At 34.0% G+C, this 14370-nt stretch overlaps 2 protein-coding genes across 2 annotated transcripts; both read left to right on the top strand.

The window, feature by feature from the left end:
• The first annotated feature begins 229 nt into the window (after window positions 1–229).
• Window positions 230–1822, top strand: LOC114175001 (isoflavone 2'-hydroxylase-like). Its single transcript, XM_028059752.1, has 2 exons — window positions 230–1126; window positions 1208–1822. The coding sequence occupies exons 1-2, from the start codon at window positions 230–232 to the stop codon at window positions 1820–1822; spliced, it is 1512 nt and encodes a 503-aa protein (XP_027915553.1).
• Window positions 1823–12123: 10301 nt separating this feature from the next.
• On the top strand, window positions 12124–14071 carry LOC114176660 (isoflavone 3'-hydroxylase-like). Its single transcript, XM_028061769.2, has 3 exons — window positions 12124–12750; window positions 12828–13194; window positions 13276–14071. Exons 1-3 carry the CDS (start codon window positions 12236–12238, stop codon window positions 13891–13893), a joined length of 1500 nt encoding a protein of 499 aa, XP_027917570.1. The 5' UTR covers window positions 12124–12235; the 3' UTR covers window positions 13894–14071.
• The last annotated feature ends 299 nt before the right edge of the window (window positions 14072–14370 follow it).

Below are 14370 nucleotides of genomic sequence, written 5' to 3'. Positions count from 1 at the left end.
GTCTCCTATATTTTAAATGACATGTTTTGGGTGTATTTTTATATAAAAAACAAAAAGTATTTACCAAACAATTTTAACTTATCTTTTATGTACAATAATAAAAATAAAAAATGCATATTTGCACCATGCCATGCATGCAAGGTGATTGGGCAAGAATGGAGTACTATAAATAAGTAGTTGAATTGGCAAAGACAAAACACAAGAGCAAGAAGCATCAATGGCAACTCCCATGGAGATCCCTTTTCTTTCCATCTTATCCTACTCTCTCCTCTACCTCCTTCTCTTTTTCCTTTTCCAGCTTCTTCTCCAAGCCAGAAAGTTCCAGAACCTTCCACCGGGTCCACCGTCTCTCCCCATAATCGGCAACCTCCACCACCTCAAACGCCCACTCCACCGCACCTTCAAAGCCCTCTCCGACAACTACGGCCACGTCATCTCCCTCTGGTTCGGATCACGCCTCGTCGTCGTCGTCTCCTCCCACTCCCTCTTCCAACACTGCTTCACCAAAAACGACGTCGCCCTCGCCAACCGCCCCCGCTTCCTCTCCGGCAAATACATCTTCTACAACTACACCACCCTTGGCTCCTCCCCCTACGGCCACCACTGGCGCAACCTCCGCCGCATCACCGCCCTCGAACTCCTCTCCACCCACCGCATCAACACCTTCGCCGATATTCGAAGGGACGAAACGCACAGACTCATTCGGAAGCTCGCCGAGGACGCGTCCAGCGACTTCGCCGAAGTGGAACTCACTTCCAAGTTCTACGACATGACGTTCAACAACATCATGAGGATGATCTCAGGAAAGAGGTACTACGGCGACGACTGCGACATGGCCGATGTGGAAGAGGCCCGGCAGTTCAGGGCCATGGTTTCGGAGCTTCTGAAGCTTGCCGGCGCCAATAACAAGAACGATTTCATGCCCTTACTGAGGCTGTTTGATTTTGAAAATCTGGAGAAGAGGCTGAAGAAGATCAGTTCCAAAACTGACACCTTCTTGAATGGACTCCTGGAAGAACACCGCAGCAAGAAGCAAAGTGCAACTACCATGGTGGATCATCTCCTGAGTTTGCAGGAATCGCAACCTGATTATTACACTGACCAAATCATCAAAGGCCTTGCCTTGGTAAAAGTTTTCTCTGTTTCATACTGTTTTTCTTTTGTTTTACTCTATTCTATGTAATTTTAAGGCCTTTTGAACTTATAGGGCATGCTGGTTGCTGGAACTGATTCATCAGCTGTAACTTTAGAGTGGGCATTATCTTGTGTGCTGAAGCATCCAGAGGTGTTGCAGAGGGCAAGGGATGAATTGGACACACATGTGGGACAAGAGTGTTTGTTGGAGGAGTCTGACTTATCGAAACTACCTTACCTTAAAAACATCATCTTTGAGACACTTCGGTTGTATACACCTGCCCCATTGTTGTTGCCGCACTCATCCTCAGAAGAGTGCATTATTGGGGGATTCAAAGTTCCACGAGACTCTATAGTGCTGATAAATGCTTGGTCCATTCACAGGGACCCTGAAGTGTGGCGTGAAGCCACAAGTTTCAAGCCTGAAAGATTTGAAAACGAAGGTGAGTTGGAGAAGCTAATTGCGTTCGGGTTGGGAAGAAGGGCTTGTCCAGGAGGAGGCTTGGCTATGCGTGCACTCTGCTTGACTTTGGGATTATTGATTCAGTGCTTCGATTGGAAACTAGTTGGTGACAGAGAACTCGATATGAGAGAGGAAAGTGGGTTCACTTTGTCCAGGTTAATCCCATTAAAGGCCATGTGTAAAGCACGCCCACTCACCAACAAGCTTGTGGATTCATTTCTTTAAGCTTTTTAGTTTCCAAGAATAAAATGAAAAATAGTAATTTTATAAAAACATATTTAGATGTAATTTTTGCATTATTTTGTGATCATATATACTAGAGTTTTATATCAATAATTAATTCTGAAATAAGAATTTAGTTTTATATTTTAATTTAAGTTTTATTTTTTTCTCTCTTACATTATATATTAGTTTGAGATCCAATATAAATATTATCGAAGTTAAAAGATCACTTACGTTATATTTTAAGCGATAAAAAAAGTGAGATATTTATAATTGATTTTATATGTCTTTTATAAAGAATTAAACTACACAATTTTTCTTCTCACTCAAAAATCATTTTGCATATATATATATATATATATATATATATAAAATCAATATTCAACTTCATGCCCTAACAATTCGTGTGCGGTTTATAAAAGTAATAGTTTTGATATTGTATTTGATATAAAATTTATTTTAAATAAGTTTTTCTAATTTTATTTTATATTTACAAATTGAAAAACATTTTTTTGAAATTAATTCTAAAGAATTAATATGAAACTTTCAATTTGTAATTCTTTGAATCGTAAGAAAGGTTCCAATTGATTTACCAATTGGATCCTTAGTAACGTGTTTATGAAAATATGTGAATAACTAAATAATGCTTTCATTTTCATTTATCATCTCTAAAAATAATGTATTATTTTATTCTTCATCAGTATATCTATTTAATAAAATTAAGACAAAAAAATAATTTATCAAAATCTAATAAAAAATTGAGAAAATAATTACTAAAAGAAAAGTATATGATAATCAAGTAATTATAATTAAAAAATGGTTATAAAAAAACATATAATTCATAAATTTTTCATCTATATTCATAAAAAGAATGTATACAAAAAATTTATGAGATGAAAAAAATATAAAACATTAAACTAATATTTCACTATTAAGAGGAAGTATTAATTTTTTATCTTAAAAAATAGAAAAGAACTGATAAAAAATAAGAGAAGAAAGAATGAAATTGATTATAACTATATTTAAGGGGGCCATGGTCCGTAGAGCACAACTAACATCTGCCACTGCGTGTATTATCATTAATATTATAAAACCAATGTTTAATTTATGTATATGTTATAACTTCTTTTGGAAATATATTGGGAAATATGTGATAAAATCCATAATTATTTACGTATAAATATATTATAATAATATTCAAAATATTAAATTGCAACTCAAGTACAAGATATATGATATTTAAGTAATATTTAAATACGATGTTCATCATTTAATAATTATTTCATTAAAGCCTAACTATTTGAGTCATTTAAAATATGCTATTGAATTGGTTAGTTATTAAATACATTGTTAAAGAAAACTCATCTAACATAGTTCTATGCATCTTTTAATATCAATTTTAAAATCAATGTTAATAAGATTGTAGTTGAAAGTTTGGATTTTCAACATCCCTTCTTATTGGGACTGATGACTTTAAACATGAATTATAAATAAAAGATGGTACTTTATAACAATATTTAAAAAGAAATACAGATATTTTCAAGTTCTATAAATTGTATTTCCATTTGTTGACATATATTTTGTCGCTTTTTTAGGAGGAAATGGTACGGGGATCTCCAAGTGTTTACAAAGTTTCTACAAATGAAGTTAAACGTAAACTTAAATTCAAGTAGAGTTACAAACTTGTAACAAAAGAGTTGTCACATAGCCTATGGTTATAATTTCCATCTAATGCACCACATAATAACATGAGTGATAGTCACTGTCTATTGCATTGCAACTAGTCACATTCTTGTCTACTGCATGGCAACTAAGTATTTAATTACATGACAAAATATGTGAAAAATAATTACAATTTGCTTGAGAGAAGATCTCATGAACAATCTTACATGTAGAAGTATTTTGATGAGACACATTTATTTAAACCTTATGCCAGGAAGATTTTCGGTACATACATTATCTAGGGATGTCAACGAAACAAATACAGTACTCTCTCGTACCCTACCCGCTAGATAAATATGTAAAACAATTAAGGATCTTTAAGATTTAAGATTCTCACATCATAAAACATAATAGAGCACTAACCTTAATCCATAAGAGATCTTGTGAGTATACATTCTTCAATTTGTAATTTGTGTGCTCTCCAACCACCGTTTTTTCAATCTATCTCTCTGTCTTTCTTTTCTCTTCTCACACGTTCTTAATGAGTTACTATGAAAAGAACCTTATGGTCAGAGACAGAACCTCAATCCCTTTTATAAACCAACATCCATCAAGTTGGTTTTTATTTTATTTTATTATCATTTCTCATAATTATAACCAATAATAACTGATAGGTTCTTAAATTTTATTAAATCACAATTGGGTTCATCATAATATTTCAAATGAGTCACATAATAGAATTAATTCGTCAATTAATTCTAACGTTCTCCCACTCAACTCATATGATGTCATAACATTATGTGATTTAATACATAAACCTAACATGCATTAAAAGACCTTACATAAATTGGTTTCATCATTATTCATAATTAAAGATATAAAAATTTTAATAGTCATGACGGTCACACATCATTCGGTCGACATGATCCCTTCCATGTACTATTGTATCATTCCTTTATCTTTAATATGACCTTAAAATGAGAAGTCCATAATGGGTTCAAACATAATGTCATTTTTCAAAAATAATAACATAACATAATTTGTTTTCTTCATCATAATTGCATGCATAAACATAAAGAAGAAAACACAGATTTCAGAAACTTATACATTAGAGAGCTTAGAGTGTCACATAAGCATTAATAACATTAACATTCAACATTTAACATTCACTAGTTGACATAATGCCCATATTTTGTACATGGCCAACATACAATTTAGATGGTAACCCTTTTGTCAAAGGGTCAACAATCATAAGATCTGTGCTAATATGTTCTATTGACACTCTACATTTCTGAACATCTTCCTTAATGGAAAAGTATTTCAACTCCATATGCTTAGCACCTTTGGAATACTTGTCATTTTTAGAAAAAAAGATTGTTGTAGAATTATCACAATAAATTTTCAACGGCTTGGAAATATTATCGACTACTCTAAGTCCTGAAATAAAGTTCCACAACCAATTAGCCTGAACTATAGCCTTAAAGCATGCCACAAATTCAGTTTCCATAGTGGATGCAGCAATGACAGACTACCTCACACTTTTCCATGAAATCGCTCCTCTAGCTAAAAGATGCACATAACCAAATGTAGACTTTCTTGTATCCACACAGTTGACAAAGTCTGAATCTGTATAACCTATCACCTCAAGATGATCAGATTTTCTATAAGTAAGCATTGATTCTTTGTTCCTTATATGTATCTTAAAATTTTCTTTGTTGTTTTCCAATGCTCTAGTCCTGGATTACTCTAGTATCTACCAAGCATACCAATTGCAAAGCTAACATCTAGCCTTGTACATGTTTGAGGATGCATCAAACTCCCAACAACAGAGGCATAAGGGATATTTTCCATCTGTTTCTGTTCCAAATCATTCTTTGGACATTGCATGAGACTAAACTTGTCTCCTTTCTGTATTGGAATGAGAGGTATTGAAAAATTATCCATTTTGAATCTCTCTAAAACTTTATTAATATATGCGTTCTAAGACAAACTTAACAGTCCTTGTGATCTATCATGAAATTTTCTATTCCTATCACATAGTATGTCTCACCCATATCTTTCATTTGAAAGTTATTAGAGAGAAACCTCTTAGTCTCACTTAATAGACCAAGATCATTAGTTGCAAGCAAGATATCATCAACATACAAAATCAAAAATATAAACTTACTTCCACTGACCTTTAGATATATACACCGATCAATAGTGTTTTCCTTAAATCCAAATGACACAGTAGTATAATTGATCTTAAGATACCATTGCAGAGAATCTTGCTTAAGTCCATATATTAATCTCTTAATAGTTTACACACCTTGTGTTCCTTTCCTTCTTTAGTGAACCCAACCGGTTTGTCCATATAAACATCATCTTCTAAATCCCTATTTAGAAAAGCATTTTTAACATTCATTTGATGTAACTCAAGATCATAATGAGCTACTAATGCCATGATAATTCTAAAAGAATCTTTCTTAGAAACAGGAAAAAATGTTTCTTTATAGTTAATGTCATCTTTCTGAGTAAAACCTTTGGCAATAAGTCAGACCTTGTATGGTTGGATATTGCCTTGAGAGTCACTCTTAGTCTTAAAGACCCATTTACACCCAACTTTCTTGCATCCTTCTTGCAATTCCTCAATGTCCCATACGTCATTATGTGCCATTGATTTAAGCTCATCTTTCATGACATCTAACCACTTATTAGAATTATCACCATTAATGGCTTCTAAAAATGAAACTAGATCATTATCAATACTTAAGTCATTTTCTAACTCTTGTAGATAAACCACATAGTCATTCTTTCTATTTCTGTGAGATCTTCTTAATACTATTTCTTGTGGTTGTTCTACTATCAGTTCATTGTTAACCTCAGGATCATTAATTTGTTGTTCTTCTTGATTGTTGTGAGTTTCTACAACATGTGGAACAACAACTCTTGATGAAGAAGTACTAGCTACAAGAACTTGTACTCTAACTTCCTTAATCTCCATATTTCGTGAAGCTTCACTCCCACTAGTTTCACCATTCTTAATGAACCGAACATTTTTAGTTTCAACGATTCTTGTACTATGGGTAGGACAATAAAACATATACTCTTTTGATTTTTCTAGATAACCAATGAAATGTTCACTAATTGTTCTTTCATCCAGTTTCTTTTCTTGCGGATTGTATATTCTTACTTCTATTTGACAACCCCAAACATGCAAGTGTCTCAAATTGGGTTTCCTACTAGTCCACAACTTAAAATGAGTCTTTTGAACAACTTTACTAGGAACCCTATTCAACAAATACATGACAGTCTTTAAAGAAGATATCCACAATGATACAGGTAAACATGAATTACTTAACATACCCCTAACCATATCCATTAAGGTTCGATTACGCCTTTCTGATACACCATTTGTTGTGGCGTGCCTAACATTAACGGCCCAAGGTGTTGTCCACTTTCATCATATCTTCCATAATACTCACCACCTTTATCAAACCTTACGATTTTCACATTTCTGTCTAATTGTCTTTCCACTTAATTATATAAACTTCTAAGGCATTCACTGATTGAGATTTCTCATGTAGTAGATAGACATGTCCATAATGCGAAAAATCTCATTAAAGGTGATGAAGTACTTCTCTGTATTGAAAGAATTTACATAAAACATACCACATATATCGATGTGTATGATTTCAAGAAGTAGAGTGCTTCTCGTGGCTTCTTTCTTTGTGTTTTTTTTTTGTTTGTCTTTAATACAATCCACACACACATTCAGATCAATAACATTCAAATCCGTTAGGATTTCATTATTTACTAATATTTGCATTCTTTCTTTGGAAATATGTCCAAACGTTATGCCGCAAGTAAGCAGATTGTTCATCCACTAAACTATGTTTAGTGTCAATATTGTGATGCAAGGTCATAATAGTTTCAACATATAAATTATCCAAATTCAATTTATATAAAACATCATAAAGTGTATTAGATCCAAACGTAAAAGTACGCTTAAACAAACTGAAACAACCATTTCCAAACTTAAAAGAGTATCAAGCAATATCAAGCTTAGACAAAGAAATTAAATTCATAGTGATACTAGGTACATAAAAAGCATCCATAAGGTCTAAGTGATATCTAATGTCGAGGATTAGCTGATAAGTCCCGACGGTTTCCACTGGAACTTTCTCTTTATTGTCCATGAAGACAAATTTCTCATTTAGGTTTATGGTTCAGGTTGAAATAAATCCCTACATCACATTAGAAACATGAGTCGTACATCCAGAATTAATCCACCACGTATTATGGGGAACTTCAGTTAAGTTTGATTCAAAACATATGTAAGCATTATGCTCACCTTTCTTTTCGAACCAAGCTCTACGCTTTATGCAGTCCTTCTGGAAATGTCCAAACTTCTCGCAGAAATGACATTTGTCATTTTTCTTCTGGATTTTGGCTGAGCACCCGTCAATCTTCAGTGTTCCTTTACCCTTTCCTTGTTTTTTAGTAATTTTTCTTTCTAGCAACTCCTTAATTCTTCACATACTGAATAGAGTGGTTTCCTAAGTTCTTTAGTCGGGTCTCCTCCTGAACTAGCATACTGTGCAATTCATGCACGTTCCACTTCTATTTTATGGTGTTGTAGTTCATTTGGAATGGACCATACCCAAATGGTAATGAGTTCATAATGAACTACACGAGAAAACCTTCATCCACTGCCATTCCTAGAGACTTAAGTCTTACTGTGATATTTGAAATCTCGATCACATGCTCATGCATAGTACACGAACCGTCAAACTTCATGGTGGTCAACGTAGTCGTTAATGTCCCAGCGAGAGATTTATCAATATTTTAGGAGCGCTCTTCAACAAATTTCATAAATTCTTTTGCGTTATCGATTTTATGAAGAGCTAACTTAATATTGCTTGCTATGCTCATTCTCATAAACATTAAGCTAAGTCTGTTTGACCTTTCCCAAGCTTTGTAATGGGCTTTCTCTTCATTGCTATTGGCATCTGTGATAGCAACCGACTTTTCAACTTGAAAAGCCAAATCAAGATCCAACGCACCTAAGTGAAATTGGACTTGTTCACTCCAGTCAAGGAAATTCAACCCATTAAAGACTAGGACAAATGTAGTGTGCGAGTGTAAAGATACGGAACAAAGACTGCAATTAACACATGTCTAACATTAATGCTTTGAGTCATAAAACTAAACGTAAATACATATTCAAACATAAACAACCATTCTATGCATACTAATGTTCTCCTTTAGGAGATCAACTAATACACAAACATAAACATAATGATGCTAATCATATTATAACATTATTGATAATTAAAATATGCATAAACTAGAATCACCTACTATCTTTGGGTATATAAATAAAACTAGTGACGCATACAAAATTATCTACAATCATGCTCATTAATTATGAGAACAATTAATCAACTTTTGGACGATCCTGAAATGTCTTATAAAAATGAACATCAATTAACCCATATATGTTGCAATTGCACCCCATTCATAAGAAAATTGTATAACAATGGATCAATAATCAATTTGAAATAAGATTATTGAAGCACAACGAATGCAATTTCATGCAACGAAATTTGATTCCCATCTTCCAATAATGGTATTCGCATTCAATTTCTAAAGCAGCAAAAAACATAAAACCCCTTAAAACCTTTAATTAGGGTTCATAAATATTGGGAAAAACATAAATTCCAAAAAATCTCTAAATTCATTCATAACAAGGGTTTTTCTTAATTTGGGAACAAATATCATAAAAGGAGAAACATCATAGGAGAATCATAAATCCTACAACACATGCTCTGATACCACATGTAAAACAATTAAGGATCTTTAAGATTTAAGATTCTCACACAATAAAAGATAATAAAGCACTAACCTTGATCCATAATAGATCCTATGAATATGTGTTCTTCAATTTGTAATTTGTGCGCTCTCCAACCACAATTTTCCAATCTATCTCTTTGTCTTTCTTTTTCTTCTTACACGTTCTTGATGGATTATTGTGAAAAGAACCTTATGGCCAGAGATAGAACCACAATCCCTTTCATAAACCAATGTCAATCAAGTTGGTTTTTATTTTATCTTATTATCACTTCTCATAATAACCAATATTAACCAATAGGTCATTTAATTTTATTAAATCACAATTGGGCCATTATAATATTTCAAATGAGTCACATAATAAAATTAATTCTAACAAAATATTTGTCTCGTACTTGTACCAATATATATGCGGGTATCTGTTATGTGGGTACTCACATATTTTTTTAATATCCACGAATATCCATATGTACCCGCGAGTATTTACAAAAGAAAATTTTAATATTTAACAACATATTTTAACCATAAATTCAAATAAAAATACAATGTATAATATTCATAAATTTCATACAAAGTGCAAATAACCTATTTAAATAGTGTTGAATGACAATATACAAAGAAATAAGGATTTTTCAAAACCAATTGATAAAAAATAACTCATTCAAAATCAATGTGTTAATGTTTTAATCGTGTTTTTTTTAACCTTTTTTTAATTTAAATTAGAGTATAACAGGTACGACTATCCACAGATACAGATACTATGATACACGTACCCACCCCGTTAACATGCGAGTAGGGATGTTACACGAGTAAATAAAATACTCATACTCGTTACTCGTGGATATTCATTTACCATATCCATTTTCTACCTGCGGGTACAAATTTTTTTAAGATCCCTACACTTACCTTAACCTTTGTCAGGAAGACTTGCGGTACAAGGGAACACATTGTACTCATATAAGTTGATCACCAGGACTAACTTGTCTTTAATACCCCTTATAAGTCTATAGGGACGACTAAATGAGTATTTTACATGACAAAATATGTGAAAAATTATTACAATTACCTAAAGAGAAGATCTCATGAACAATCTTAAGACGATGCAATGAGCATAAACATTCCTATCTGTGAGTACCTCTTTTATATCATTGTGGGACACGCTTACTTGAACTCTTTGTTAGGTAGAAATGCTTACCTGAACCCTTTATCAAGAAGACTTTCGGTAAAGGGGACCACACTATACTCATATGAGTCAATCACCAAGACTAACTTGACTTTGACACCATGAATGGATCTATAAGGAAGAATCATTAGCGAGATAGAACACTAAATGTAGAGATGGGTCAATTTGGGTTGATGGTGGAGACGGACCAACCCGGGCAGAGGGTCGAGACTAGTGTGACCTAGGTCAAAGGTCAAAACTGGTCAACTAGACTCAGGTCGAAGGTCAACTTGGGTGGACTCGAGCTGAAGTGCGAGGTCAGTTGGCATGAGCCGAAGATCGAGATGGACTAGCATAGGTTGAAGATCGACCCTTGCTGTTTTTTCTAAATGTTGAGAAAGGCCAACCTAAACCAAAGGCTTAATAATATATTTTAATAAAATGAACATTTTTTATGTTTAAAAAGAAATCCCATGGATTGGTCCTAATCCACATATCTTTGTGGACTTTTTTGCCCTACAAGCTTTTTTAATGAGAGACATGTTGATCTTGTGAACTTTTTTTGCCCAACCTATGTGAGTCAGGACCAAACCCTATAGACTAAGTCAAATTGTCAGGTTTATTCTCGGTAAATACTCGCTTAAACAAGAGTCTTAGTTCTATTTTAACTTAGAATTTTGTCATTTTTCTATAAAAAAACATAAATTCACTATAAAAAAAGTAATTTTAAATAAAAAAGTTATTAAGAAGACAACAAAAAAAAAACTAAGAATAATGATCCAAATATTAAAGATAAGATTACAAATTGGAATTGAAGTATTGTATAATAGGTGAGAAGTATCCTTGAGATTTACCACTATTTGTTTTCAAGAATTTTGTGATGGATGTATATTTTTCACATGTGACAAATTTTTGTGGCAATACATATAACGTGAGACAAATTCCCATCGAGGGGGTTTTGGGACTATTTAGTGATAGTAGAGTTTATTTAAAAAATAAATCATTTTTAATTTGTAAAATAGTTTCGAACTAATTTGATATTTAATATTTTTTTCTTTTTTTTTTAATTATTAATTCGAGAGATTTATAAGAAACTTTAAACTTAAATTCTTGAACTCTTCTCTTTTATCCTGGTGAAGGAAATATACCTCGTCACTTTTCCACGTGAAATCAGAAAACAACTTACTTAAATATATGAGAAAATGACAAACACATCCCAATCATTTTAAATAAAAGACACAAATCTGTGATAATTTTGATAGACACATATATTTCTAGTTATACTAAAAAGCATCAGAGAGCAATTGTCTTCATCCACTCTTCCCTTTTCTATATGAAAACAAACACAAGTGAAAGATGCACCTACCTACTCTCTTCCTTTCTGTTCATTATTTAATACTAAAATTAGTACATGCTAAACGGTACCTAACCCTACTCTTGTCATGGTTATACAAAATAGTGTCATAAATATATTCTAAAGACGGCCTCATATCATAATCCAATCTTGATTACATTAAAAAAAACATTCTCATGTTAATGTACTAACTTATCGGAGTTATTTTATTATGGGAATATTGTATGGTAGTTCTATTAAAAATTTATCTTGAAAAACGGTAAATGATAAAGAGAAAAACTCATCTCACCGTTTTTTTCTCACCTATTACAAATCTAAAGAAGAGTTAAATTCAATTATAAGTTGAATTATGCTATAAATCCATGTCCAAACTCATAATCCTAGCAATAGGTAAAAGTATTCCGCCATGGTTCCTTTGGTTTATTACGCACTCCTTTTTCTTGCTTCCACTTTCACATTCAAGTTTCTTTTACAAAGAAGGCTAAAAAACCTTCCACCACATCCACCAACACTTCCCATAATCGGCAACCTCCACCTTATCAAGCCACCGCTCCACCGCTCTCTGCTCAGCCTATCGGAAAAGTATGGCCCCATCTTCTCTCTCTGGTTCGGTTCACGCTTTGTGGTGGTCATCACCTCCCCAACCTTGGTTCAAGAATGTTTCACCAAATACGACACCGTTCTCGCCAACCGGCCCCGGTTACTCACCGGCAAGTACCTCTTCTACAACTACACCAGCATGGGGTCCTCCCCCTACGGCGACCACTGGCGCAACCTTCGCCGCATCATCACCATCGATGTCCTCTCCACGCAGCGTCTCAACTCCTTCTTTGAAGTCCGAAGGGAAGAAACCATGAGGGTCATACAAAAGCTTGTTCGGGAAACGTGCAAGGGCTTCGCCCTTGTGCAGATCAGACCCAGGTAAGAAAGTGAGAAATTTTGCATCTTTCACGTATCTCATACTCCATCCAAACAGAGACTGAATCGAGTGTGTGCAGGCTGACGGAGATGTCATTCAACAACATGATGAGAATGATATCTGGGAAACGGTACTACGGTGACGACGGTGACGTGACGGACGCGGAGGAAGCGAAGCAGTTCAGAGACATAATCACGGAGGTTATGTCGCTGCTGGGTGCAAACAACAAGGGAGACTTCTTGCCTTTGCTTCGGTGGTTTGATTTCGACGGTTTGGAGAAGAGGCTGAAGTCGATCAGCACCAGAGCTGATGCGTTCTTGCAGGGACTCCTGGAAGAGCATCGCAGTGGAAAGCACAAAGCCAATACCATGATAGAACATCTCTTGACTATGCAAGAATCGCAGCCGGAGTACTACTCCGATCATATCATCAAAGGCCTTATTCAGGTAACAAACACCCACTACAATTCAACATCATTCCTTCATTCTTCTAAACCTATTCGTAAAAGATACAAGATTGAATTGTAGGGTATGCTTCTGGCTGGAACAGACACAACAGCAGTGACTATGGAGTGGGCCGTAGCATCTTTGTTGAATCATCCAGAGATATTGAAGAAAGCACAGGATGAAATAGACAACTGCGTAGGACAAGATCGCTTGGTAGAGGAGTCCGACATTCCTAATCTTCCTTATCTTCAAAACATTATCTACGAGACACTTCGGTTGTTTTCTCCAGCTCCAATGCTATTGCCCCATTATTCTTCAGAGCAGTGCAGTATTGGGGGCTTCACTGTTCCACGAGACACCATAGTGTTGATCAATGCATGGGCCATTCAGAGAGACCCTGAAACCTGGAGTGATGCTACATGCTTCAAGCCCGAGAGATTTGAAGAAGAAGGGGAAGCAAACAAGTTGATTCCATTCGGATTGGGAAGAAGGGCTTGTCCCGGAATTGGTTTGGCGCATCGTTCTATGGGCTTAACTTTGGGATTACTGATTCAGTGCTTTGAATGGAAACGACCAAGTGATGAAGAAATCGATATGAGAGAGAATAAAGGTGTGGCAATGCCAAAGCTAATTCCACTGGAAGCTATGTGTAAAGCACGACCAATAAGCCACAAAGTTATGCACCAACTTGCTACTTAAATATCCAATAAATCATGCATAATTACAGATTAATGAAGGGCATCATCATCTTCAGCTACACTCTCTGAGTTGCCCATAAACATTTTCCTATTATGTATGTAAAGAATGTGTTTGGTAAGATGTCTCAAATTAATTTATCTGAATACTTTCAGGCTTAATCCACTAGCTATTTAAGTTATTTTTAGTGTCTAACTTATTTAAATTTCTTTTATTATCTTGATACATTTTCCTATTATTTTTATTTTTTATCTGTTATTATCTATTTTTAATTTTACATATACAATTTAATCATTACATTATTTTTAATGCTATTGGACTACTTTTTATTTCTTTTATATAGTTTAAGTTAAAAAATTTAACACTATATAAATTGAATTAACTTATGTTTCGTTTTATACTATAAGAGCTGTAACACTAGTTGAAATTATAGTATACATTTCTTATATACTATAACAAATATAAAAATTACAAAAATAA

Source organism: Vigna unguiculata, chromosome 3 (genome assembly GCF_037176805.1).
Source record: "Vigna unguiculata cultivar grain cowpea cultivar isolate G323 ecotype 2 chromosome 3, ASM3717680v1, whole genome shotgun sequence".
Classification (NCBI taxonomy): domain Eukaryota; kingdom Viridiplantae; phylum Streptophyta; class Magnoliopsida; order Fabales; family Fabaceae; genus Vigna; species Vigna unguiculata.
This window is presented reverse-complemented; position numbering and strand designations above follow the sequence as displayed.